General features: G+C 50.5%; 1 protein-coding gene across 2 annotated transcripts in view; it reads left to right on the top strand.

The window, feature by feature from the left end:
- The window catches only part of AXIN1 (axin 1), a 77,061-nt gene that overhangs the window by 43,607 nt on the left and 6,929 nt on the right, over positions 1-26,525 (top strand). For both annotated transcript variants that reach the window (XM_088523119.1, XM_088523118.1), the window contains exons 4-8: positions 6,078-6,174; positions 15,611-15,748; positions 21,623-22,176; positions 24,822-24,998; positions 26,231-26,476. In XM_088523119.1, coding sequence (XP_088379245.1) covers positions 6,078-6,174; positions 15,611-15,748; positions 21,623-22,176; positions 24,822-24,998; positions 26,231-26,476 — 1,212 coding nt within the window. The remainder of the gene's footprint in view (positions 1-6,077; positions 6,175-15,610; positions 15,749-21,622; positions 22,177-24,821; positions 24,999-26,230; positions 26,477-26,525) is intronic.

Here is a 26,525-nt window from a genome sequence, read left to right as displayed (position 1 = left end):
GTCGTTGGGAATGTCAGGAGCTGTCAGACCTCATCGGAGACGCATTCCAGCCTGTGTCATGGGTGTCCTTAATGGTGCTGCCCGTCAAGTTGCAGCAATTTGCCACCTGCTCCTGGTTAAAACAACAAGCTGGTGAATCCGTGATGTGGCTGCAGATACTCAGAAGAACTGATAGAGCAACCTGTCTGGCCAGTTTCGAGCACTGCTTCTCCTCTGTGCAGCATCTGTGCTCCTGCTCTCTGGTAAGCAGACTTGAACCAGGAGTTCAGGAGCTCTTGGCCCTTGCAGGACTTGTGCAGCTCACACTTTATACTGATGGTGTAAAGGATGGTGAATCCTCTCACTTCAGACCTGTTTTATCCCAGGTCATGTGTCTTGGTCCAAAGTGGAGTGGTTAGGATATTTCTGTTGCCATCTCTTAGCAGATTCATAGATAGGTAGAGTGGGATTTTTGGTCTTAGAAGTTGTGATTAATGGCACCCCTTTACATTTTTCCGCTGCACAAGCGTTTAGTTTTGCCCTGTTCATATGCCTTGCCTTGCTAATGAAGACGATAGCCATGCTTTGGAGTCCCCTAACCATTCCAACCTTCTCAAGAGCTATAAGCATCAAATTCTGCCTTTCCTGGAATGGCCCATCCCTAACACTGAATATTACAGCATAGGAAATTCTTATGCTTTATGAGAAAACAGTTTATCGATCTTACCCTTTTGCCCTTTGGAACTGAGGGCTTTGGTTTTGGTTTTACCCCTTCCCAGCTTTGGTTTGCCGGTAGGGTTTCTTTATGAGGCTTTGGTTGGAAGCAGTCATAGATCAGATGTCAGAATGTCACACATACCTTATCCATCTCATGTTGCAAAGGGGAGGATGCAGACCCTGGTGTAAATGTCATGGGAGAAAAGGAGGGCCCCTGGGACAAAAAATGTAGAGAACTACTGATTCAAAGGCTCAGTTTGATACAAATCCAGCTGCCTTGCCGACATCCTTCTGCTATTCTTCATTTTCATCATCTGAGATAGAGCTGCAGTGTGAAGCTAGTAGGGGTCTTATAGCTTGTTATCAGAGGAGACAGATGGCAAGAACTCTTTAAAATCTTCTTAGCTTTCAGTGCTTCCTTTTCCATCGGTCCGGTGGGCTCATGGGGTGCACTGCTAGTTATACCTGTTGTATCATTTATGTTGAAGTTCTTCATCCTCCTAGTTTTTATTTCAGTAGCTGCAATTAATTCCTTTCACAGGCAGAATAATTTCTGTTTGACCATCCTGTGCATTCTTTGTTCCTTTTTCTTTTAGGCGTTTCATCCCTTCTATGCCCACATAGGCTGCTTCCAGGACTTTAATTACTGCTGATATGTGCTCTGCCTTCTGCTAATAACTAGCCCAATCTCAGTGGTTCATTTTAACTAAGTCTCAAAAATCATAAGGGTGAACCTGTGATCTTTCCTTTTGTGCATCTCAAAGTGGGTGCATGCAGATTTATCCCCAAATTATGATTCTGGACATACAGCCTTGACCTTTGGCTCACAAAAGACTCTGTCTGCATTCAACATTTGCTCTTCATTATGTTGTTTAAAACTCCAATACCAGATTTTGTTCCATTTTTTACATGGCATTGCTGAACCTATCTGCCTCCTGCCTTTCAAAGGAATTTCTGCAGAACTGCTCAAGGCAGCAAAAATGAGGAACAACCAGACGCAAGTTAAAGAAGGGACTCCTGCTGCTTGACAAGACTTGCATGTCTTAGCGCTTTGAATTTAGGCCTCCTCTAAGGAAAATGGCAATAAAAGCCTCATTTGCTGATGAGCAAGGTTCTTCTCTATGTACGCTGTTTACATATAGCAGTCAAGCTCAATAATGAAGAAATGTAGCTTCTCCTCAAAGGCAGGGCATGAATGGGGTGTGATCCTGCGGCAGAAACCTCCGTGACCCTACATCAGAGGAGAACGTTTCCGGACAATGTGGATGCAAACACGGGCTAATTGCAGAGAAGCCCAGAGTGCTTAGAGCAAGCTGCGAAAGCACGCGGGCGCACAAAGAGCGCGCCTTGATGCAGGGCATGATCTGCTGGTGTTAGCCAGCTCAAGCCAGAGGAGGAGGTAAAAACACACGAGTGCAGCACTCAGCTGCTTAGACTCTGATCCATTGTGGTTGTTAGCAGCACCCTTCCAAGCTCTGTTGTTCTCCCAATCATGGCAAAACAGGTTTTGGAAGTGCAGTTCCTTCCCCAGGCAGCTCATGCATTGCGAGCTGCCAGCAAAAACCTGCACGGGGTTTTCGTATCATTTCCTTCTGAGCAAAGGGTGTCAAGAGGACAGGGTTTGCAAAAAGTGCCCAACCACTTACAAGCACAAGAAGACTAACTTTCAACAGGATATCTTTCCAGGTGCTGGCAAATATTATTGTAATGTGCGGAATTTATATAACAAGTATGTTGTGGGTCTTGGTTGCTTGAGGAGTTGTGTTTTTGAGTAGCTTAAAAAACATGTCTCTTAAATGCTGGCCCTCCACTGATTATTTTTCAGTCTTCCTGTGTCATACAAACCCCTCTGGCCTTGTAGGCAAAACAGTCCTCTCTGCGGAAAACTGTTTTTATAATCCGAAGAGCAGCTGTGTTGTTTTAGCTGTTGGATGTGGAGGCGAGGTCTAGAGAGGACATCAGGAAACGATGGCAGCCTGCGCTGGCCCTGCTGCAACACGGCGGCCACCAAGTCCTGCAGCCAGTGGCTCGTGTTTTGCGCTGCTTAGTGAGCCCTTGGGACGTGCCTTGGGCTACTAGTGGCTTTTACCCTGTCTCTAGACTTGGAAGCTCCTTGTTTGGAGCACCTTGAGGATCTCCATCTTGTGTCCTTGTAGTGGAAGAAAAATCTCCGTATGAATAGTGTCTTTTCTAAGGAGAGGGGCAGGAGCGGAGTGGATGTCCCATCAGAGATACCGAGGGAGATGAAGGTGTGATGGGGTGTGGTGGTGTCAAGGGGCAGAGCTTAGGTGGATGCAGTGGCTCTCGGCTCCTGTGAGAGCTCACAACACTAAACAAGAAGCATCTCCTCAGCCCGGGGTCATAGGCTACCTAAATAGCCATGTTCCCTTCTCCAGGCCTTGTCCTGTGTCCAGCTCATCTTCGGCTGGGGGACAGGTAGCCCTCACTGCGGGGCTGTGCACAGTGTGGCCCCTGCCTTGTCCCTCGTCACGCGCTGCCGGCACAGGCGGTCGTTTCCCAGGCTGGCAGGGTGGCTCTTCCCGAGGCCCTTTCCCAGGCCCGGCCTCTCGTTGGGGGGGCCCTGCCCTCAGAGGCGCGCACCGAAGATGGCGGAGGGCGCCGGGCTCCGCTTCCCGCCTTTCCCGCCACCATGACCGTGACAGACGCCATCACGGCGATGCTTGGCGCGAAGGGGCTCGCTCGAACGTACAGCCCGGCCTCTGTGTGTCCGTCTGTCCCTCCCAGAGGCCACTGTCAGTCAGTGAGGGAGCAGAGGGTTCCCAAAATCGCAGGCCATGACATTAGCGCCCAAGAAATGGCAGAGTCACGGGCTCCCCCCGTTGCATTTCGGCAGAGCTGGCTGGCGCCTAAGAAAGTCCCATGGTAAAGCGAGTAAATACAGTGCTGAAAAAGTTTTATTTTAAAGTAGATGTTCTCTAAAAAATAGATTTTTTTTTCCTTTATTATTATTTCTCTATCTATTGAAAGTATCTCAAAGCAAGTTACCTGACAAAGGAAAACAAAAAGTGCAGTATTGGGTTTTTTTCCTTGCTTCCCCCTTCCCCAACCCCCCGCCATCTATTGAATAAGGTTTTGTCGGGATAAAATTAAAGTGCTTATCTTTGAATTTGCTTCCTCTGGTTGAGTTGGCACAGCGCATTGAGCGAAGGAATGCTCCAAGTTCAGAGGTGGCATTGGGGAATCTAGTTAAAATGACATCAAAGGCAGCACAGCGGGGCTGAACATGTGTTTGAAGCCGGATAGATTAGAGGCCATTATCAGCCTCTCGCTACCGCGCTCTGAACAAAAGTCGCTCTTTCCGCTGGGACGGCTGCTGCGGAGAATTAAAGAGAAATAATAATAATAAAAAATAAAAGAAAATAAAAATTGCGCCTTCCTGCAGAATGCCACTTTTCCCCACGAGTGGCTGCGCTGCTCTAACGTGCAGGTTTTCTGCTGCCTGGGTTTGTTTGCCTGAAGATTAAGCTGAAACCTGCTTTACTGATTCTTTCCAGAAATTGCTAAAAACAGCGAAAGGCTGTTCCTTAAAAATCCGTGCTTGTTTCCTTGCCGTCCTTGCCATCCGTTCTGGGTTAAAAACACTGCGGGTTGGCGTGGAAAAGCTGTTTCACCGTCGTGACTCCGAGTTACGTTTTTCAAACAGAGGTTCGTCATTAAAGAAAACGAAGCCTCCTAATGAAAGCTATCGCAATCGCCCGTTGTTATGGCAACGCTTTGGGAAATTGCTCTGCTCTTAGAGAGTGGCGGTGACTTGGTGCAGTCGGGGTGATGTTCTCCCGTTCGCTCTCCCTCCTCCCCCATTACCTGCAGCCCAGAGTTAGAGCTGTAATTAGCCCGGCTAATTTTGCTGTTTTGTCATTTGTCTTGCTGCTGAAAAGCCCTTCTCATTAATCACAGGGTTTTATTTTATTGCAGTGGTATTTGATCTTTGTCTGCCTGCGTTGCCAGATGAAATTGCATTTGGACGATGTGGTTCAGTCATGGGAGCAACCTGGTAGCAATTCGGTGCATTGGAAGGATTTGCTCAGTCCTTCCCAGGAGAGAGCAAGGCTTGGCCAAAAATGTTTGGAAGAGAGAATGGATCTCACATGGGTGGTTGTTGTCTGGAAGATTTGGGGTAAAAAAAGATAGGATAAATTTGGTTTTCATTGCCAAATAGCATGTGAGGTAGATGCTGCAGAACTGCTCATGTGAGCTGGTTTTGTTGATGTCATCTAGAAGCAACTGTGGTTTTTGTGTGTGTGTGTGTTATTTTTTGAGGTGATAAAGATGTTGGGTTTGTGCAAATGTGTCCTCACTGTGAGATGTGGTGGGACTGGATCGTTCGCACTGTTCAGAACAGTGCAAGGGTCAGCTGTTCCCTGGGTGGAATGCTGGAGGGAGGCAGTGTACGTGCATGGAAGATACTTGGTGTTTGCAATGGATAAGCCACTAATTTCCACAAGTTTCATTGCACAGTTGCTTTTACTTGCACTTGCAAAGTTGCTTATACTGAATCAGGAGAATCTATGTGATTAAAAAAAAAAAAAGGAAACAGAGGTAGGACCTCTGTTTTTGCACCGTTGTTTTTTCTCAAAAAAAAAAAAAAAAAAAGCAGTTTTACTAGGATGTGGACCTGTTTCCTATATCTCATAACTGAGTTCCACTTTGGTTCATGGGATACAAGCAGTAGAGATGCAACAGTGGAAACAAAAATGTTTTATTCCCCCTAAAGCTACTCTTGGACAACATCATTTTGCCACTAGCAGTGCTTGGCAAAGCCCAGTAGCTCCAACCCCTCCAATACCAGCTCGTCGGGAGCCAACATGCACCCAAAAGCCCATAATTTCTGGCTCAGCTAGAGGTCTTAAGAACAGTGGAGGCTGCCCCTTTGCTTTGATAAGCCATTCGAGAAGTTGTCAGGCTCACTTAAAAATATATATACACCTTGTTCCCTGGCTGAATTCCCCTGGGTGTAGATGCTCCCACTCCCCCTCCCCACCTACCCCGTGGTTTTCTGCGCACGCTGCCTTCTCTTTTGTAGAAAGCAACCAGGTATAAAAGGTACCAGGATGCAGGCCAAGCCCTTCTGCCCGCGCTGCGCCTAGGGCTGGGGTTGCCGGAGCCCTTCCTCGCGCTGCTTCCTGGGAACGCCGTGTGAGTGCTTCCCCTCGGTGAAAAGCAGAGTGCTGGGAATGCCGGGACGGCTGCGAGCGCCGTGCCCTGCTCTGCTGCATGTGCCCTGGGCAGGTCTTTCCCAAATGCAAAGCAATCTCCTGCCTGCCTCTCTGCAGCAGGAAGGCATGAAGGTAGGTGCTGGGGGCAGAGCGCGCCTCAGGACAGGCACTAAAGCCGGCTCTGTTGTTGTTTTGTTCCGGCAGGGATGGGATCCCACCGTACAGACTCCGAAAGCAGCATCGCAGAGAGATGCAGGAAAGTGCCAAAGCAAATGGACGTGTGCCACTACCTCACATTCCTGTAAGTAGCTGTGTCTCCTTTGGCAAAGGCAAATATGCAAAACCTGTAAGATCCCTAACGTACCTTCGCTGTGCTTGCTCACACATCTGTTTAACCTTCCTTAGCCCTGTGTTGTCTGGAGATGTTTTAAGACAGAAATCCGCAGCAGGAAGGGCGTGAGAGAGGGAGGCACGTTTGGTAGCCTTCTTGCAGACTTCTGGAGTTGCTCCTCAGGGATGTCCAATGCAGGCAACTTTTCTCAACCGGTCGGGCAGGACTCGGCTGCTTCTCCGAGGCCGGTTGGACGTGTGAGCTGGTTGGGGCAGCGGGCGTCCCCCGGCCAGCGGGTTTTACACCGTTGGGAGAGCTGGTGAGACCGGGGAAGATGTAGGTGCCACCAGGCATGGAGGCTGATGTTGCTTTCAGCCAAGATCAGCCAGAGAGAAATGTGGTTGTCCCAAGCCATACAGTGGGGTGGCAGAAGGGAAGTGAAACAGGTTCTGGAGGACACCACAAAGCCCGCGGGGAATACGACGCAGGGAAGCAGAGGAGGTGCAGACAGCAGCATCCCCAGGTGTCTGATACTGCCTCCTCAGTTGCTTCTGATAAGCAAACTGCTTTTGGAGGATGAGCATGGCCGTTAGGGCTCTGCAGCACCATCTGCAGCTCTGCTTATCCTCATATTTTTCTTTCTGTGGAAAGTTACAGGTGACATTTAATATCTAGCAGGGAATAAAGGTGCTTCTTTCCTTTTTGGACAGCTGGACTCCAGCACAAATCAAATAGAAAAAAAAACACTTCCATCTGCTTTTTGCAGAAGTGGCCTCAAACTTGACACAGCTGTTCTTGTCCTGCCCATTCAAAGCAGCACAATGCAAGCAGAAAAGACCCTTGTTTTAATCTGATTTTTTTTTAAAAAAAAAAGGGAGGCAGAGAGCCCCACCAACCTTTGTTTTGCCTTATAAATTAGATTATTTTCCTTAGATTTAAGAAGGTCTCCTGTGCTTTGATCATTGGCTTGACAATAAAGCCCTGGCTGTGGACGCTCGCTAGCCATCTTTGCTGAGCCACCTCTCTTTTCACCCAGCTGCTTTCCCAGTGTGGTTGCTGTCAAAAAGACTGGCTGGGCGCCTTTTTATTCCGCTTGATGCAGTTTTTACTGTAAGCATTGCTTTGTTAGAGTTGCAATTTGAAAGCCTGGCCTTTCTTTTTTTGTTGTTGTTGTTGTTGCTGTTATTTAACAGTGGGAACTTCAAAGCTTGTCAGTGGCTTTACCTTTTGGATAAAAATAATAGTGGCTTTCTGTTGATCGTGTGTGCTGGCAGTGCCTCAATGAACTGCAGGTTATAAACTCAGAGTATGGAACATGAAATATGTATAGTGAGCTCTGCTTTAACGAACTTCCATCTGCCAAACATTCCTTTTGTTGAAATGAGTAAGTGTCATTCCAGCAGCAGTTCCTTGCAGCCTAATTAGTTTTACTTAGCATTAAATTTTATCTATTTTCTTGGAAACCAGTTTCAAAAAAGGAAAAATAAAAACCACAAGGTTTAAATTGGCCACCTGCTGCTTATAAATGTTTATATTGTCCTACTTATCTACATGGTCTGTTAGAACTACATATTCCTCCTAAACTACACACAGACGCTTCACAAGGATTTTTCTGTGAAACATCCAGTGTTCCCATTAGATTTTGTGCTGTAAGTCCCAGGGAAGAAGGCATCTTGGTGCCTGTTTATATGGGAGTGGGGAACTAAGAAGTCAAGTTACTTCTAGTCTTTCTCCAGGGAATAAAACTTCAGTTCAGACACTCTGGCACCTCCTGCCAGCCAATTACTGACATAGAATTGGCATCGACTTCAGAGAGTCGCTGCTCTGCCCTCACTTATCAATCAGCCAAGAAAGGGGAAGGTAATTAGACAATATGTTTTGACAACATCAGTGTGAACTGTTATAAAGTTGGTCTTTTAAAATCACCTCTAACTGCAAGTTTATTGAATTAAACTTACCCAATTAGCCAGGAGCCATGCAAATGTTTCTTCCAGTGTTGCTTCCCAAAGTCACTTGTAGGCTGTGGGCTGCGTGGTATCCTGGCACACTATTAGCTGCTTGGACCTGATGGTTAGCGTGCTTGTAAACACGCAGCAATGATCAACCTGCAGCCTTTGAGTGGAGGTCTTCATGGACTACGTATCCAACGTATATAGGCAGAGCTGATACTTATAGTGCTCGCAGAATGCATAGAATATTTTGCTTGGGATGGTGGAGAACCTTCTACTAAAATGTCATTTCAAAAGTCCTTCAGAGACCTTACCTTTCACCAACAAAGGATTTGTAGGGCCATTATGCAAAATACTGAAAAAAATGGTGTTGTTCGTAATAGCAGCCCTTTTAGGTGTAGCAGCTATAACCTGTCATGTTTTTATGGTCACAGGAGATTGTCCGCTAGTTTCAATGGCCATGCTGCTTCTGATGGACAAAAACCTGCTTTAGTTATGTTGGATGCCCCACCATGCAGCAGTAGGTCTTGGTGCATGGCCAGCAGTGTTCTGCATATTCTACCCAGCATATACAAATGCTGCAAGTTTGGAAAAGTTGTGTTTTTCAAAGGGGCTCCTTGCCCAGGAATGCAGTGGCTTCATTTTATGCTTCACCCAGGAATCTTACTACACAGTAGGCACTTGTTTTTCATGGGATATTCCATCTTGCTCTTGGTTTTGGGCAGACTCTTGGAGCAACTAATATAAGGAAAGAGTGGAAGAATTCCCCAAAGATGAGGGTGAAAGCTCAGATGATGTCAAGGCCTTTCCCATGCTCTTGCACTGTTTTCCCCACTGCCCAGTCCTGAGTGGATGTCCTTCAGCCAGATAACAGCAGGATGTGTTAGATGTCTGCCCCTGCACCTGGCATTCATCAAACTACTTTGGGAAATCAGCACTTCAGCAGAAAGTTCCCAGGAAAATTAAGCTCTCACTCAGAATGCTTTTCAGAGCTCTTGGGCTCCCTAACTTACCACCTCCATTTCATCTTTCAAGACTAACTTTTGGTCTAACATCAGCTACTCAAGGTGAGTGGAGAGATCAAACCTGCAGGAGGAAGAGACTTTTGGGATTCACCAACACACGATTCTTTGGCCTGCTCAGATCAATCAGAAATGATTCAGCCGGATTCGTAGATCCCTAAGGCTGATCAGAGACCTCTACCCAATTATAGCATTGAAAAAGTTCTTATTTCATCTTAGAACTGAGGTTTGTTCTGTCTAAAGGGAACCCACAAGCTGCAGTGAGTCTTCCCTTTCAGCCTTTTCAGTTCCAGGTATTATATAGATCATAGTAAAAAAAATCTGTCCGTGTGACAAGACTGAAGGCATAAACTAGGTTGGGAAGAAAGGGCGAGGAAGGACAAGGTAACAACAAAGAGTACAAAACATCAAAGGTCCCAGCTTTCAACCTTGCAGACAGACGTGCAGGGCATTGCTTGAGAGCTAATTCTGTTGAACCAGCTTTGAACACCAAGCGTGCAACTTCATTGTGTTCCTCCACCTCACTGTGGAAGAGAGAAACTCACCTGATCCTTCAGGAAGGGTGGCTGGACACACCTGGTTTTCCTGAGGGAGAGCATGTTTAGGCTGCCTGTGTGTTCTCCTGGGGAAGTTGCTTCTCCGAGTGCTGTTGCTCTGGTGAGGTGATGCCCCAATAAAACCCCAGACCTTCATCTACTTCATAGAGCAAAATGCTTGCAATCCCCCCTCCAAAGAAAAAAGGAGGGAAATGTGATTGCAGATATCAACTGTAAATACTGGAGAGTTTATATATATAGCATAATTTTAGCAGACTGCTTCTTCCCGAAGGTGCCAGAGCTTCAGGCACTTACCATGTCATGGATAGTTAACCACAAGAGGCACAGAACTTTGTTTCCCCAAGTAATCCTTCCTCACAGCACTCACTAGGAAAGATTAGTCCAGCCAGACCAGCTCGAGCTATTTTCTTTCTTTTCAGACAACATGGCATCCAGCCTCCCACCCATTGTTCCCTTTAACCTTCCCAACTTGTTGTGGTTTATGTCTGGAAAGACCCCATCTGAATTATTGGCAGCTTCATTAGAACAGCTATTCTTAAAGATGAAGTGATTCCTTTCAAACTTGTTGGCCCAGAATGGCCAGAGATCTCACTCTGGTCCAGACAGGAGGGCATGAATCTTCCAGAAACAGTGGTGAGCATTGGACCCATCAGCTCTTGGAGAATACTGCACCCTTTTACTGGGGACAAAAGCATTTTGGAGCCATTCTCGGTTTAAAACAATAAACAGCTTATTTATGACTCGCTTGGCAGGACTCAGTATCCCCACAGGGAGACGGGGGCAGATTCAAAGCGCTGAAGCCCTGAAGGATCCTTCTCTGTGCAGAAGCTCAGCCTGGCTGGTTTTTGATGGAGCATATCTCTTTCCAAAGTGTCAGGCCTGCCATTTGATAAAAGTTTCACAAGCCATTTGTTCTCTGAAGTCTTTTGAACCACGTCAGTGCAGTCCGTGCTTGCTGCCCAGGGATGTCAGAGCGTATCAGCAGTCGTCTGTGCTGTTTCAGCAGGGGAATTTGCATGTATTATTCCCCAGTACTATGAGTTTCTTGGGGAGCTCTGTGTTGCTCATCCTTTGAGCTAGGAATAAAGGGAGACCCATGGAGAGTTACTCAGGGCTTCCAAAATGCGTGTTCTTCATGTCAGCGTTCTGCAAGTCACTGTTAGGATCCGCAGCAGAACAGCGCAGGCCGAGCATGATCGCTCTCCGTGTACTAGAGTGAGGTTTAGTTCAGTCCAATTGAACTTGGGTGGCCAGGGGACAGACGTGGGGACTATTTCTAGCAGAGGCTGCCCAGGAAAGAGTTGCACCCTCAGGCTTTCACCCTGGACTGTGCTGCTGTAGGACTTCAGCAGGTTGTACTGAGTGGAAAGCCCACAGGCAGGATCTGCACATACAGGGGTTTATCAAAGGGAGAGGAGGACTAGTTCATATGAAGGACTCTTTAGGCTTGATCACTTTAATTTCCGTAGTTCAGCTTCTGTTGCTTACAGTCTTTCAGAGACTGCAGGTAAATGTGCTGAGGTATTTGCTGTGGAAGAGCAAAGTCATCTTGGCTAGAGCTCCACAGAGGTAGTAGTGACCCTGAATGTCCTCGGATGCTCGTTAGGGATGAAGCTGTGCTCCGTAGGCATTGCTGGATCTGGAAGCAGCTACTTACTTTAGCAGAAATTAAACATGCAGGTTAGCAGCCTTTGATCTTTCCACCTGCTGCAGCTGCTGGCTGGATGCTTGGGATAGACTTTCATTTTGGGATGTTGCATGGCATCAAAGGCTGTGAAAATTAAGGGAAATTGTTTCCTGATTCTGCTTTTCCATGGAAGCTGCAGCAATAGGTGCCACGGAGAGATTCCACGCATTGGAATTGCAGAGTTTCTAACGGAGCAGCGCCTGCTGCTGAGCAGGTCTTGGTGCTGCTGCCGAATAAACAACCGCAGGGAAAACTGGCACGGCTGAGGCGGCAGGAGGCAGTGAGCACATCCCGACGGGCTGCTGCTTGTCCGGGAGAGATTCCTCTCTTTGGGAATCACCGGCATTACCTCACCAAACTGTGTTGGTGGGTTTGATTCTGCTTCTGAAGAAAGCAGACTCTCCTAGGCAGAAAAGGCCTTCCTTGAGGATATCTGCAGAATAAGGAAATACCCCTTGTATCTCAGGAGCCTTCCCAATATATAGCAGAGGGGATAGGAGCTGTCAGGTCCCACCATATGATTGCATGGAGCTGTAATTTTAAACTGCACAAAGTCCAGATTCTGAGATGCTAAGCATCTCACTTTGGTTCTTAATGCCACTACTTCAAGACTAAGCTCCATTTTGGGGAAGGAAAATCTTCCTCTGCAATTTTCCTTTTAAAAAAATCCATTGTTTTGCAGAAGTCCTGATGGCTGAAAATAGTCATCACCAGGTTGGAGTCACGTGGCAGCTCACGTGTGTGCATGTAGGTTATGTCCCTTTCAAAAGATGCCAGTAAGTAACTAGTATTAGGTGGAGAACGTCTTCAGCTTTTTCTTTCTGTTCTAAGTATTGACGTTTCTTTCCTTGGTGCACATCCCTCCTCCGTGCTCACAACCCCTCCCCAATTTTGTACTCCCTGGCATTACACCCAGTCACGTTATGGCAATTGTTGCTCTTAGTGCACGGTTCCTCATTACCTGGTTATTGCTAAGAGCTCTCTCAGCGACTTTATCAAATGCAAGTCTCTGTTTTCACTGGGACTTGCTTTCCATCACTCACTGACCCCAGCGACATTGTGAGCAGTCGGCAGGCCCCGCCATGGCATTTCCACGTCCTATGGCCTTTCCAGGCCCCTGCTACTGCCTTGTCTACCCAAAAGTGACAGGATCAAAATGCAAGTGTATCTGCATTTTCACTGCACCTTCAGTCTACTTGGAATTTCGGAGGCCTATTTTTAGTCCTTTAAATAAAGAACTGGGAAAGGGAGGGAGCAACCTTTTAAGGTTATCCTCGACCAGCCAGCAAGTCAAAATCTCCACACAGTTGCACTCCGTAATTTTGTATCCTGGGCAGACACTTACCTGGGAAGCACGGCCTGACCCCCCTGCCCATGGAAGGGGCAGATGCAAGGAGCAGAACGGTAGGAAAGCACAGCCTGGCCGTGCCCGGCCCTCCTGGAGGGCTGGGACTGGCTGTTACTTCTCATCACGTCCAGGCTTGTCCCCCCGTTGCTTGTTGAAGCAGGGCCTGCTTTGATCTCGAGGGAGGAAAAGCAGGCGGCAGCGGCGCGCGCTCCGCAGCTGCGCCGTGAGACACGGAGAAGGGCAGGAGAAGCGGTGCCACCTGGGGCAGGCGGCGTCACCCGCCCGAGGGGACACTGCGCCCTGCGCCGCCTGGGGACAGCGGCTGCCGCAGGGGCCCTTGGAGCTGCTGTTGGAGCCACGCTGTCATTAACCTCGCGCGGAAGAGGCTGCTTCCCCTTGCAAGGTGCTGTTGGAGCTCTGGCTCTGTGGGATGAGTGGCACAGCTGGAACTGTTGGGATGAGGACCTGAGAAGAAAACATGGCTGCAGGGCTGAGGATGCACAACAGGGTGACTTGGGAAAAGGAACTCGCCTCGAGTGGGCCGCGCTTGGCTGCTTTGGAAGATGCATCTTGCAGAGAGCAAGTTCTGGCCAGGACAATGTGACTCCAGCCATGGTCGGACAGGAGCTGAAGCAAACCGGCCTAGCCTTCTGCAGGAGCTCCTGGAGCAACGTGGTCCTGGTTTTGGCTCTGGAGAGGCCACGTGCCGCTGAGCGGCAGAGCAGGCTGCCGTGCGAGGAGATGGGCAGGTAGCAAGGAGCTGCCTTGTTAAACCTGGCAGAGCTGCACCACGTCTCATCAGCCTTTCCCAGGGCTCAGTGCACACGAGGTATTTCTGACATGCATTTGCCACCCCCCTCTCTCCATGTTGGCCCCAAGAGATTCCTGTCAGATTGTAGAATTGCTTTGAGTGTGTCTTCTAAAATTTTTCCTCCTCCATAATGTCATTCCCCTATTTTTTCTTCTCTCATCCTTATGCTCCGAAGACATGCAGCTGCCAACACTATTTTTCCTCGCTCAGCCCAAACAGGGGTTGGATTTTCTATAGTTCCCCAGGGAAATTGTCTTTGTGCCTTGCCCTCACCCTTGTTATCTGGGTTATTCTCCTTGGTCGAGATGGAGCAAGAGACACCGCTTTGGACCGGGAGGAGGAGACGGTTTGTTTTGGACTGTCGCCTTTGGCAGTGGTCCCAGTTCTGCTGGGCTCAGTGCTGGCTGGATAACTTCCTATCAAGGCAGCAGCCCTTCTGCTTTTTCACAGAAGGCTCTGGGCAGACAGTGCTGCCTGCAGAACTACATCGTGTCCAGAGAAAGTCCCCCTGGGGACGCTGGCGTCCAGCACCACGCGGCGTGCAAGAGATGATAGCAGCAAGCCTTGAAACGGAGATTTGTTGGCAGGGCTTGTTGAATTTTGTTCTCGGTGAACAAAAAAGCATTGCTTTAAGCTGAGACCTCAGCAACTAGGGTGCCATAAAAGATGTCTTCAGCTTCTCGGTGCCATAAGTTAGGATGCTTTTTCCATTATTTTTCCTCCCCCTGCCTTCCATTTGGCAGTTGGCAGAGAGAGAAGAGCAGTTGGCTCGAATGCTTTTGCAAGTTCTGAGGCAGAGCATTATTTTAGTCTCCTGTGCAAGTCTCTCAACTGATTCAGGGTTTGCACACACACACACACACACACACACACACACAAAAAGCAACTGGAAAAAATCGCATGGTCTCTAATCCTCCTTTAAAGATCCGAAGCTAGATGTCTGTTTCCGGTGCTGCATTTGTTCTTTCCTTATGACTTATCTCATGTCTTCGTATTTAATTTTATCTCTGTTCATATAAAGTGTATATTTCTCTCATGTTAGTATTGAAACATTTGAATGCAAGTTTTTATACTATTTTCTATAGTATACTATTTTCTATAGTATATTTCCTCTGAATGAAATTTTTATCTTTACTGTGTCATTTTAATTTTTCTACTAGCAGAAATAACATAATAATACAGAAAGGATAAAAATGAGAGGAAAAAAAATACAGTGGCTGTGAGCTTGAAGTTTCACTACAGAAACTTCTTGTCCCAGAGCACAGGAATTTAGGGGCAATGTATCTGAGAGTAAGGAGTTGAGAATGCCCTTGAACTCTCATAAATATTAGTTCGTTCATGCAGAGCAAACAGAAAAATTAGTATCTCCATGCTTGTAAGGTTGCTAGAGGTTGCTGTATTGATAAAGCAAGCAAGGAACCTTTGCACGCCTCTGAGGAAAGCTCGATGCAGTCCTGACATGATTGGATGCTTGCAAAGAGGAGGCTTTGTGGGAAGAGTTGCCTTTCATGACTGCGTTAAGCTGCAGCAGAAGCTGGGAGGTGGAGGAAAATCAGGTTTCCTGGAAGTGACAGGATTTCCACTGCTTTCTGCCACGGTGGGCTAGCAGTGATGGAGAGGCGTGTGCTGGCTCACCAGCCCTAAGCAGACTATATTTAAGTAAGAATTCTCCTTTCAATGAAGTGGAAACATCCCAACTGCAAGGTCGTTGTATTTGAGAGGTTTGCCCATGTGGCCTTTTCCAACCCTTTGAAACCAAGGCACTTTCTTGACCAGGTATAAATTTTGAGGAAACCAAGCACATACATTCAAAATTGGATTTTGGTGCCAGAAGACATTGCTGATTGTGGCTGTAGAAACCTTTTTCCTTGCTGAGGTGGTATATGGAGCTGGTATTGGACACAGGAGCTCTTCATGGCAGCCTGTCCAGCCTGAGCACCCTGCTTACCCGCTGGCGTTCCCAGTTACTGGAGTCCAAAATAAACGTGGCTTGCATGCACCTTTTGCTAACCCCGCTCTGTTTTTCCTCCAGCGTACATACCGAATACCAAAGGACATCCACGTTGAACCAGAGAAGTTTGCTGCGGAGCTGATCAATCGTTTGGAGGAGGTACAAAAGGAACGTGAAGCAGAAGAAAAATTAGAGGAGCGCCTGAAACGCGTCCGAGCGGTGAGTGAGCCCTCCGTCCCCGCCGGCAGCCTGGCAGTCGGATTGTGTGCGGAGCCCGCAGGGATCCCACAGCAGCTGTCTGAGCGCGCCGGTGATCGCTTTGCTTCCATGTGCATCACCTGCAGCAGGGTCTTGGAGAACCCCATCCCCCTGGGGTGCCACTGTCATCCGTGCAGGGCTCCAGAGCTCTGTCACCACCTCCCTGCAGTGAGACATCAGGTATGGCACAACGGTGCCCGCTCCTGTCACCCGCTAGGGCCCCGCGTGCGCCCAGTGTCATGTGCTCTGTGCCATGGCTGGAGCTTTGTGCATCCTCCGCTGTCCCCCATCACAGGCTTTGTATGCAGTCCCTCCCACACAAGGATGGAGTCTGTAAAACAGAGGTTCTCCTTCCCCTCCAGGCTACAATTTATGTTCAGATCACTCCATTTACGAGGGTTTTGTGTGATCGCTCTTTCCCCTGCAGATGGTGAACAGATGGCAAGTGTTGCACTTGGAGGTGTTTGTGTGTGCCAGTAGGCCATTCCTACCAAAACCCAAAGAGTTCTTGCCCATCACTGCCTAGAAAACTTGGAGCTGCTCAGGTGTAGCATCCAAAAATCCTCTAACGGGCGGGGAAATGCAGTAAATACACATGTGGTCAGAGAATCCCAGCCCATGGCACCTGGTGCTGCTGGGTCGCTTCCGAGCGTGGGTACTTGCAGGGTTGGCCGAGGGCGCGTGCGAGGCCTTCGGCGGGCTCCAGAATGGAGGGAATGATGCAGTCGGGCATCTTGGGTTCCTTGTGCCAGACGTCCCACTCAGCAGCACTCACGACATGTCTTTTCTTCTGAGATACACACACTGTGAGGCTCTATCACGTGCAGAGGAAGCGGGAGAGTTTTCTGAGGGCGTCGCAGTGTTACTGAACGCCCCAGACATCGGTGTAGGCAGAGCCCGTGGGAGATGGCTCTGGTCTGTCCATGCTGCCCAGCCACGGGGTGAAGCTCTCGTGTGTGTAATCCACAGCTCGCCCTTCCTGAAGAGGGAGGTGTTTCTGGCCCTGTTAGCTCCATGCTTTTAGAGAAGCTGAATTTCTGGGGCTTCCAGCTTCAGCCCTATTAAAATATTTTTAAATGTTCCTCTAGTAGCTGTTTAACCAGCGCGAGCGCTCTAAGTTGGAGTGCAGGATAAGCTGCAAGCTTCGCTCCAGCTCCAGGCATCATCCAACGTGCGCTTCTGCATTCAGGATATGGCCAGAGAAGATAAGCTTGGGGCTAGTTTGTGTTCCGATTCCTGTTCTTTTGGAATTGGTCTGTTTTTCACTCTGGTACATACTGCTTTCTCAAAAAGCCAGTCAGACCAGCAGCCTTCCCTGCTGATACCGCCCTGGAGCACTGCTCCTCCTCTTCTTCCTCCTCCCCTTCCTCCTCCCACGACTGCATTGCTGCCCCCACCTGTACCAGGCAACGTTATCCCACCCCTCTGCCTCCCTGCAGAAGCTGCCAGTAGCAATACCATAAAATCAGCAAATACCTGCGTGCTAGAGAATACACTTAAGTCTGTTTAAACACATTTTTGTGTGACAATCTATTTTTAAGCCCACGACTCCCGCTAAGGCTATGTATTAAACCCCTTTGCTGTCTCCAGAGTGTATTCCATTGACTGGCTGGCATGTGGCATTAGCCATTCAGGAAAATCCTGAGGAAGCAATTGTAGTTTTTTAGGTCAGCACTTAAGGTGCGGGAGCTGCCGTTATCAGCGAGAGGAGAGCTTGGATCCTGGTGCCTCGTGGGCCTTTTCCATGAGCTGAGACTGCGGGATCCCTCCCACTGCCTTCGTGTGGCCGCCTGAGCAGGGGCACGAGCGACACTGGGAGGCGTTGGGCACACGCGGCCGTTAGCAGCTTCACAGAGGACCTGGCACAAGCTAGGAAAAAGGTGGTTTTTCTCTCCGCTACGGAGCTGCCCGCAGGTTCTCTTTCAAGGCTGCGTCGTGTAGTCGAGACCAGAGGCAGTCGCTGTACAGCCCAGGTGGTTGTTACTGACAGGCCTGGCTGTCCGAGGCGGTCTGAATGTGAACTCCCTGCTGGGGAGAGGGGTGAGGATCCGCATGGCCCCTGGCTGTTCCCAGCCGCCACAGCCGCGTGCAGCGCCGCAGCCGTGCGTCGTGCAGCGTTGCAGCCGTGCGTCGTGCAGCGTTGCAGCCGTGCGTCGTGCAGCGCCGCAGCTGTGCGTCGTGCAGCGCGAGCCCAGCTCATCACCGGGGAGCACTGCTGTGCCTGGGAACTTCTCTATCCGGGTATAAAGCACAGCCAAAAGTGAGGGAGTTTGTTTACATGGTGATTGAAAATACACTTATGTTTTAAGCGAGCTATTTTGGCCCACCAAGAAGTAATAGGGAGCTAGGTGGCATCGGCAGGAGACAGAGAGGGGGTTAAGGAAAGGTGTTGCTCCCTGGTGGCAGGTTTCAGCCTCCTCGTTCGCAGGGAAGGCCAGGCTGGAGAGCAGAAACGGCTGGCGAGGCGGCAGCGCGGCCGAGGCGCGCGTCCATCGCGCCCTCGGAGGCACACGGGGACGCTTCCCGCTTTGTGGTGTCCACAAAGCACCATCTAGCGGCTGCGGCCCGGGGCTGGGATGGCGGCGGCTCCCGCGCGGGAGCTGCTCCCGGCCCGCGCGGCTCCTCTGCCGCCGCCGCCGGCAGCTCCTGCAGGGGTGGCCAGGGGAATCAGCCGAGGAGCCCTGCTCGCATCCCCGAGCCGGTAACAGCCAGCCAGGAATGAGCGTGGTGTCAAAGCTCCCAAATGCAGAGGTAGTTTTGAAAAAGCGTAGAAAGCATTAGGCAAAGCATCAGAAAACAGCTGTTTGCGGGCACACAACAAGGCACTTGGAGCGGGTGTTTAACCAGTATTCCCCCGTGTGCTCATTCAGACACCTATTTTGGCACGATGCGGCTAGAGAGTTTCAGAGGCAGGAGGCAAGCACGGAGTGTTGGTGTTTGTGTAGGTTCGCACCCGTAGCTACAAGGACATTTCCATGCAGAAAGCGTGCTTCCCAGGCCAGCTGACAGATACCTGCCCTGAACCCCTCGCCCCTGCTCACTGTGCCTGCAAGTGGAGACAGATTGGACGACTCCAGCGGGAGGGCTCAAAGGCAGGAAAGGCATCTGTCTTGGTTTGGTATCAGAGTTAAACTCCAAGCTCCTCTTCGTTTCACATGTCCTAGGCAGGTGGTGATGTCTCCATCACATCCCCTTAATGGCCTCATACGGACGCGGATCCTCCTGATGAGAGGCGCCGTGTTGCCATTGTCCTCTTCATGCCACAGCCCCTTTGCAGGGCACCTGCTTGTGTGGCCAGGCCGAGCCTTGAAACTGCCCTGTGTTACAATCCCAGCTCACGCTGACCCCCATGTGCTGCCTCATTCGTTCACTGCAGATCAAACTGAGAGGAAAGATTCAGCTTGTGGTACCTGCAGAAGGTTTGAACCCGTAGCTGTTGCGTGCTGTAGAGACAGGCCAGCTTGGGACAGGCACCTCCTTCGTGTGCCCTTTTCTTGGTGCAGTGATTTTGCTGCCGTGGGAGGCCAAGACCTAACAGCAGCCACCCCTGGAGCTCATCCGCACGGCTCCAGCCCAAGCAGTGCCTGCTCCAGGCTGGGGCCACCTCTGGCAGATCTGCAGCTCAGTGATGTGCGCGGGTTGAGCCACGGCAAGCAGGGACAGCCTCCTCTTCCCCTAGCCCACCCTGATCTCGGTCTCTGAGCAAACAAAGTCCCAGTTACTTGCAAAAGCAGTTCCTAGGAAGCCAGAGGATCTCCTAAGCCTCAAGCAGCCTTTGGGCAAGCAGAGACAGGCTTGCCATGGGCACACGAGTTCTGCCCCGTTGTGGCACTGCGGTGCTGTCACAGCTCTGCACACTGGGGGTGTTCATTAGGATCCAGATCCAGCCCTACAGATGCAACTTGATATTTCAAGTTAGCTAGATGGTTAGATAGTTCTTCAGGGTGTAGGTACCAGCCCTAAGTGCCTCCGGAGCATCGAGTGTATCACTGAGTTACCGTAAACTGCTCATAAATATTCACCCAGGATTGCAGATTTAGTCAGCTTGAGATTCACCTTTTCTTTACCTGAACTACCTGTCCAGGAATGGCATTTGATAGGCTGGTATCTTAGATACCTCTGAAGGTCTTAGCAACATATTAGGGTGGTTTGTCCTCTCTGGGGGGAGTAAAGGCCATCACACCTCAGCTCAAGTCCCATCTCTTGCCCAGTAACACAGAGGACCTCAGTGAGGCAGGAGAGGGGCAGCAGGCAGAGATGGAGGTTGCCTGAAGATGGGAAGCGCCTCGGCCAGGAGCAGAGGCTGCGGTTCCCGGGAGCCCCTGTGCCAGCAGGGCCAGGGCCAGGGGGGCAGTTGGGCCCCACAGCCCATGGCAGCCCCCACGAGCTGCCCGCCCCGCTCCAAGCCCACCCTGGGCCCTCTCAGAGCTGCTTTGCAGCCGCTTGCCCCAGGGCAGAACCGCTGGCCGCGGCTGCTCGCGCCGCCTCCGCCTGTTCCGCTTCCAAAGGCTGCCGTTATCCCGCTTGGGGCTGCACCCCCAGGTGTGCCGCGGCGTGGAAATCTGTTATTTGCTTTCTTGCTCTGCGGCTGGCAGCTGAGACTTTAAAGCTGGTTGGCAAGTGATGGGTGATGACATCTGACAGGCAAAGCTGATGGGAGCCAGTGTTCTCTAGCAGATACATTTATCTGGCAGGGCAGAGCTGTCCCATCCTGCAAACGTTTCCTTTACTGTGCCAAAGGAGCAAAAAAAAAAGAGAGCAGGATTAAAGGACTTGCTGGAATCCTACTTATGTAATTAAAAAAAATAGGAATCCTGACTTCCAATAAAGAAACTTCATAAATATCTGAGTTGATGTTGGAGAGCAAAACAGTTTGTCAGCATCAAAAGTGTGCCTGTCAGCATGGAGAAGTTTTATTCTTCCTGGCAAGGACTTAAGAGTCGTTAACAACAGCATGTCCTAGACCGTTGTGAACTACGAGAACAAGCAGTTAGCTGCAGCCCGTTGCTTTATCTGCGTGAAGTGTTCCAGCGTAGCCTTAGCATGCCCGGTAGAAATAAATGTTTGATTTTCAAAGCCGTTCAGGCTGCTGTTGACCTTCAGTTGCATATTCCTCTGGCAGGCCCCTTGTTTGCCTTGCTCTGTGCAGTAGTTGTTCATATGAGAAAAATCCCCAGGTCTCTCCTGACTGGAGAGCTGCTTTGCAGCGTAGCCTGGACCTCTGTGCTTTATCTGGGGAGCTTTGATGTGACACCTCAGTGAAGGCTTCCAAGGAGTTGTGTGGGTACTGTGGTAAGTTGTGCCTCTTTTACTGGCTTTGCAGAACCGTCTTCAAGGGGACTTGGTGACCTTTTTAGTGAGGCTCTTCCCCCTCATAAATCCCATCATGTTATTACACTTAGCAAAAGCTGCATCTGTAAATCTTGTTGGTGGTGCATGGGCTGCATGGCAGTGGCTACTTTGCTCTGGGTAATGTGCTGAAGCCCTGGCTTAGGACGACTTCGTGGGCGAGTCCAGAGATGCTGGAGCACAGCTGTCCTCAGCAGCAGGAAGGCAGTGGCCCCAAGCTGGGACTGGGCAGGTTCAGGAACCTAACATTAACCTTAGGAAAGAAGCTTTGCTCGGGAGGCAGGTGCAGCCTGGTCCGAGTCACCAGAGATGGAGGTAAGTCTCCAGCCTTGAAGGCTTTCAGGACCTGGCTGGCCAAAGCCAGAGCTGGCCTGTTCTAGAGCTGCTGATGGTCCCACGGCCAGCAGGAGATGGACTAGAGTCACGTAGAGGCCCCTTCCAGTACGTTGCTGTCATTCAATGATTCTTTCTTCTGTTTTCTTCCAGGAAGAAGAAGGTGAGGATGCAGATATCTCTTCTGGTCCCTCAGTCATTAGCCACAAGATGCCTTCTGCCCAAGCCTTCCATCACTTTGCTCCTCGATACGCTGAGATGGGCTGCACTGGGATACAGATGAGAGATGCGCACGAGGAAAACCCCGAGAGCATCCTGGACGAGCACGTGCAGCGCGTGATGAAGACGCCAGGCTGCCAGTCCCCAGGGCCTGGCCGACACTCTCCCAAGCCACGGTCCCCAGAAAGCGGCCACTTAGGGAAGCTGTCAGGGACACTAGGAACGATTCCTCCGGGGCATGGCAAGCACGCAACAAAATCAGGAATGAAACTGGATGCAGCTAACTTATACCACCATAAACACGTCTACCACCACATCCACCACCACAGCATGATGAAACCAAAAGAGCAGATTGAGGCTGAGGCCACTCAGAGAGTGCAGAACAGCTTTCCGTGGAACGTAGATTCACATAACTATGCAACAAAGTCACGAAACTACACTGAAAACTTGGGCATGGCCCCTGTCCCCATGGACTCTTTAGGCTACAGGTGAGTCAAGGCAGCACCCAGCAGGAGTCACACAATCATTGCTTCTGTAGGAGGGTCATTCATAAATGGGCTGTAGCATGCACCTGAAACAGGGTTGCTGAACCACTATATTCTTTTGGAAATCTATGCTGGGACATGGTTCGAGTGCCTCCCCCTGCCCTTCTGCTTCCAAAACGGATATTCCCCTCCCTAATCCTTGTAAACTGCTTTCAATCTCTGTGATCTGGGGCTGAAAAGGCATCCTCTAGCCAGGGTTCTTAATGGCCCTAGTTGGAAGGCAGCTTTTCTGCTCCCTAGAGCAGCAGAATGTTTAAAAATTGCAGATGCTGGTTTACTGCCCTATGCAACAGTAGTCAGTAAATACGGGGTTGCATCTCATGGTTTGTGTAACAGAAACCAATGTCCTAAGGTCATATGACAGGACAAATTAGGCCTTACTTCTACTGCAGGGCCTAATGCATTTGCCAGAACGGTTCCTTTTTTTCTCCCTACTAGTGAGGAACACTGTGGTGCTCCCGTGGCAGGCTGTCCCGAGGGAACATTCTTCCTTGCAGGGCTGTGTCCTTGGCACTCTGCCCAGGAAAGAGAGTCCCATGGACACTATTTCACTGTCTAGTGGGCTCCTTGGCCATTTGAGTGGCTCTGTCTCCTGTTCTGCGCTGCGATGGGTTTTGCTAGTTCTGTTATTGAATTACCCAAAGGTGAGAGCAGCTCTGGAGACTCGGGGCACTCTGAGTAGTGCAATGGTGGTGGTGAATGTGCAGAGCAGCTGCAGCAGAGAGTGCTCCTGGTTTTGCTCAGCTCCCGAGGGTGTTACTTTGAGACCAGGCTTTGCAGCGGGTGGGTGCTTTGTGAAAGCAGCGGGGGCCGCAATGTGCAGGGCCAACATTGTGGGCAGGGAGGAGGGAGGCTTAGGCCACCAAAACCTCTTTCCAGGCAGACAGAGGGGGAAGCACTTACATCTGCAGGGTTTGTACATCGAGATCCGTGACCGTGGCCTTCTGAGGAGGGGCAGGGAAGCTTGGATTCCCCAGCAGAGCACGAGCAGTCACATCAGATCATCCCAAAGCCCACCTAGGCCTGAGGCTTTTCTCCAGCACTGACTATACCACAAGCTTAAGGAGAATATAAGGACGTATTCCAAGCTGTCTTTCCTCTGGCACAAACTCCCAATTCCTGGCAGTCCCCAGGAGAGGAACTTCCTTAGCCAGAGTTTGCACTGGGACACCAGTGTTCCGCAGCAGTGGCCCCTCTCAGTGGCTTGTCCTGTTCCTTCTTGAGCCCAGCTAGACTGCTGGCCTCCGCAGACCCCGCAGTTAGGGAATGCTGTAGAAACAGGCACCTTCTGTTTGCACTGACCCTGCCACTGGAGAATTCTGTTTGATATCTACTGGTTCCTGCATAGTGAGAAGCTGAGAATAATTGTTTGCCCTATTTTTTTTGGTCTGTATTATCTCCCTGGTCAGGCTGCTTCCCAAATTGAATAGTTCTTAGCTCTTTAGTCCTCCCTCCACAGAAGTCATCCCACATCTCTGCCCTTGTGGTCTCTGTTCTTAGTCCCATTGTGGCTATAGGGCTGTGGTGGCCAGACCTGCACATGGTTTTGGGGATGAGGGTCGGCATGGACATGGATGTTTGCTCATTTGTTCTCGGGTAGCTTTATAGTAATTCCAGCCATTCAGTTCAGCTCAGCCTGCCACCCTGGGGTGCTTTTTTCAAAGAACCTGCCAGGAATCTACAGTTTCCTTTCTGCCCAGCAGAGCTGCTGTGGGGCTGTTAGTGCCTGTGTGTGGGGAAGGTTGTTTTTCCTGTGGGTGTCGGGCAGCACGCGGGAGCCAAGCAGAGAGGAGCCCAGTGGGTGGGCGCTGGGGACGGCTTGGCTGCCAGGGCTGCTCGTGGGCGCGCGGCTGCCGCGCTGTGCAGGTGGGTATGTGCCTTGGCAGGGAGGGATGGGCGCTCCGAGAGCCGTTGTTGCAGTGTACACAGAGCCAGAGAATGTCAGTGCCCTGTTTCCTTCCATCTCTTGTCTAAGGTGGTGGCTTTTTCCAGTGGGCCCAGCTGAGAGCCTGGAGAAGGCAGCCCCCCTCTGCCAAAGTGCCATCTCTTACCATGGCTTGGAGCACTGGTTCCAGTCATGGCACGAAGCGAACGCTGGACAGGGAGCGGACGGGACTTAGATGAGAGCAGTGGTCCTGCGTGGAAGGGCAGGTGGTGGATTGCAATGCCAGGATGGACCTTATGCTCTGAGTGTGTTGCCATGTTAGAGTAAGTGGTTGGGGGCTTAATACGGCCGCTCAAGTGGCAGGAGATGTGCTGGGCTTTTCACCACGTTGCTGTGGTTCGCGTGGCTGGTGGAGAAGCTCCCTTTCTCCACAGGTGGCTGGGCAGAGGCAGCCTGATGCTCCTAGGTCTGGGCAGCCCTGCTCGTCGCCTCAGCTGTGTTGGCACAGTTAGTTTGAGCTCTAGCCAGGGAGCTGAAGGCCAGGCAGGCCGAGGAAGGCAGCCAGGGCCACATCTGTGCTGCTGATAGCACAAGGTCCCAGCAGGGCTGGGTGCACCCGTAGCTGGAGATGTCCCTGCTCTGGCACGGGCCGTGGTGGCTTGGTGTAGGCAAAGCGCTAATATCTCAAGCTTTGTTCTTGCAGTGGGAAAGCAAGTCTGCTCTCAAAAAGAAACGTTAAGAAGACCGATTCAGGGAAAAGTGATGGTGCCAACTATGAGATGCCAGGATCTCCTGAAGACGTGGAGAGAAACCAGAAGATCCTTCAGTGGATCATAGAAGGAGAGAAGGAGATCAGCAGGCATAAGAAAACAAACCATGGGTAAGGGCTGGCAGAGTAAGGAGTCTTCATACTGTTTTATTGCGTCCCCTGCATAAGGCATGTGTTACTAGACTGTACAGCAGTCTGCCTTGTTCCTGGACATCTCTGGAAGAGAAGAATCCACCAGGCACCAGGATATAGGTCCTCTGAGTCCTGGGGATTGTGCAGGGGTTGCAAGGGTAATGATCAGGTTTTTTTCTGAGGCTGAACTGTGGCAGGGTGGGGAGGTTGAAGCCCCAGGAAGATCTCACAACTGGGGGCTGTGGTTAATAGGGGCATAACCTGGCAGACAGTAGGCAGTAATTTTGCTTTAGGCGTTTGCCATGTGTTACTGCCCTGTTACTCCTGCAAGCCATCAATAGAAATGCAGGACCTGCCACACTGGAGCCATTGGTCCAAGCAAGCAGCTTAGCATGGCTCAGACCAGGAGCACTGGGTTGCCCCAAGTTTTGGCTTTTGGAGGTCATGCTCCGGGATGGACTTTCCTGCCTAGAGTGAAGCCAGAGACATGACTGTCCCAGGAACCTCTGTGTAGTTAAGCTGATCTCCTGCGGGCATGGAATCAGTGTGGTTAGCTCTCTGCCATAAAGCACCATTGGCCAGGGGGTCGGTGATTGCAGGGCCTGGTTCCTGCTCTGGGTGATGCAGCTGCGGTGGTGGCTATGTGGGGCCTGAGTGCCAGAGCCTGGGGCAGCTCCAGCCGCCCGTGAATCACACGACACCTTTTGCTGCTGGAGCTGGGACAATGTGAGCACGTTTGTGCATCTGTTTCGCCCAGGGATGTGGAGTTGCAGCTCATTGAGGGGCTCACAGCCTGGGAACGGTGGCTTCCCGCACTGACGTGTCTTCGGAGGGATCCCGCTGGGCGAATTTTGTGAATATTTGAATCGCCTTTTTATTGGTTTTATTTCTAGACACCGTGTATTTCATGAGAGTCCTTAACCAGGCGCGTGGTCTTTGTGTCAGTTTGGGTCAGTAACCCTGGCATCTCAGCAGGACACCAGAATAGACAGTGACTTGCTGCCTTGAAGTCTTCTCCAGAGGTAGAGCTGGTTTGATAGTGTTCCACTCTCTCCCTTGACAACTAAAGCACGACTGTGCTGTAAGAAGCTTCCCAAGGATGACTGAGTAACCCCATGTCCAGCTCCAGAAGAACTAAGGCCTTTTAGTAGCAACTGTGCAGGTGTGAAGATGTTTGGTGGTTCATGTAAAATGTTTGTGTTTGTGTGTAGATCTTCAGGTGCTAAGAAGCAGCTGTCCCACGATATGGTCCGACCCCTCTCCATTGAGCGACCCGTTGCTGTGCACCCGTGGGTCAGTGCCCAGCTCCGGAACGTCGTCCAGCCTTCTCATCCCTTCATCCAAGATCCTACGATGCCGCCCAATCCAGCCCCAAATCCTCTCACCCAGCTGGAAGAAGCTCGCAGGAGGTTGGAGGAGGAGGAAAAAAGAGCTGGAAAGCTCCCCCTCAAGCAAAGGTACAGCGAGCGGGTCAGATTGCTCGTGGAGGGCTGCGGGGAGACTGCT

Source organism: Tinamus guttatus, unplaced genomic scaffold (assembly GCF_059628265.1).
Source record: "Tinamus guttatus ecotype Peru unplaced genomic scaffold, ASM5962826v1 Tinamus_guttatus_pri_ptg000172l, whole genome shotgun sequence".
Lineage (NCBI taxonomy): Eukaryota > Metazoa > Chordata > Aves > Tinamiformes > Tinamidae > Tinamus > Tinamus guttatus.
The sequence above is the reverse complement of the archived record's forward strand: the minus strand, read 5'-3'. Positions and strand labels throughout refer to the sequence as shown.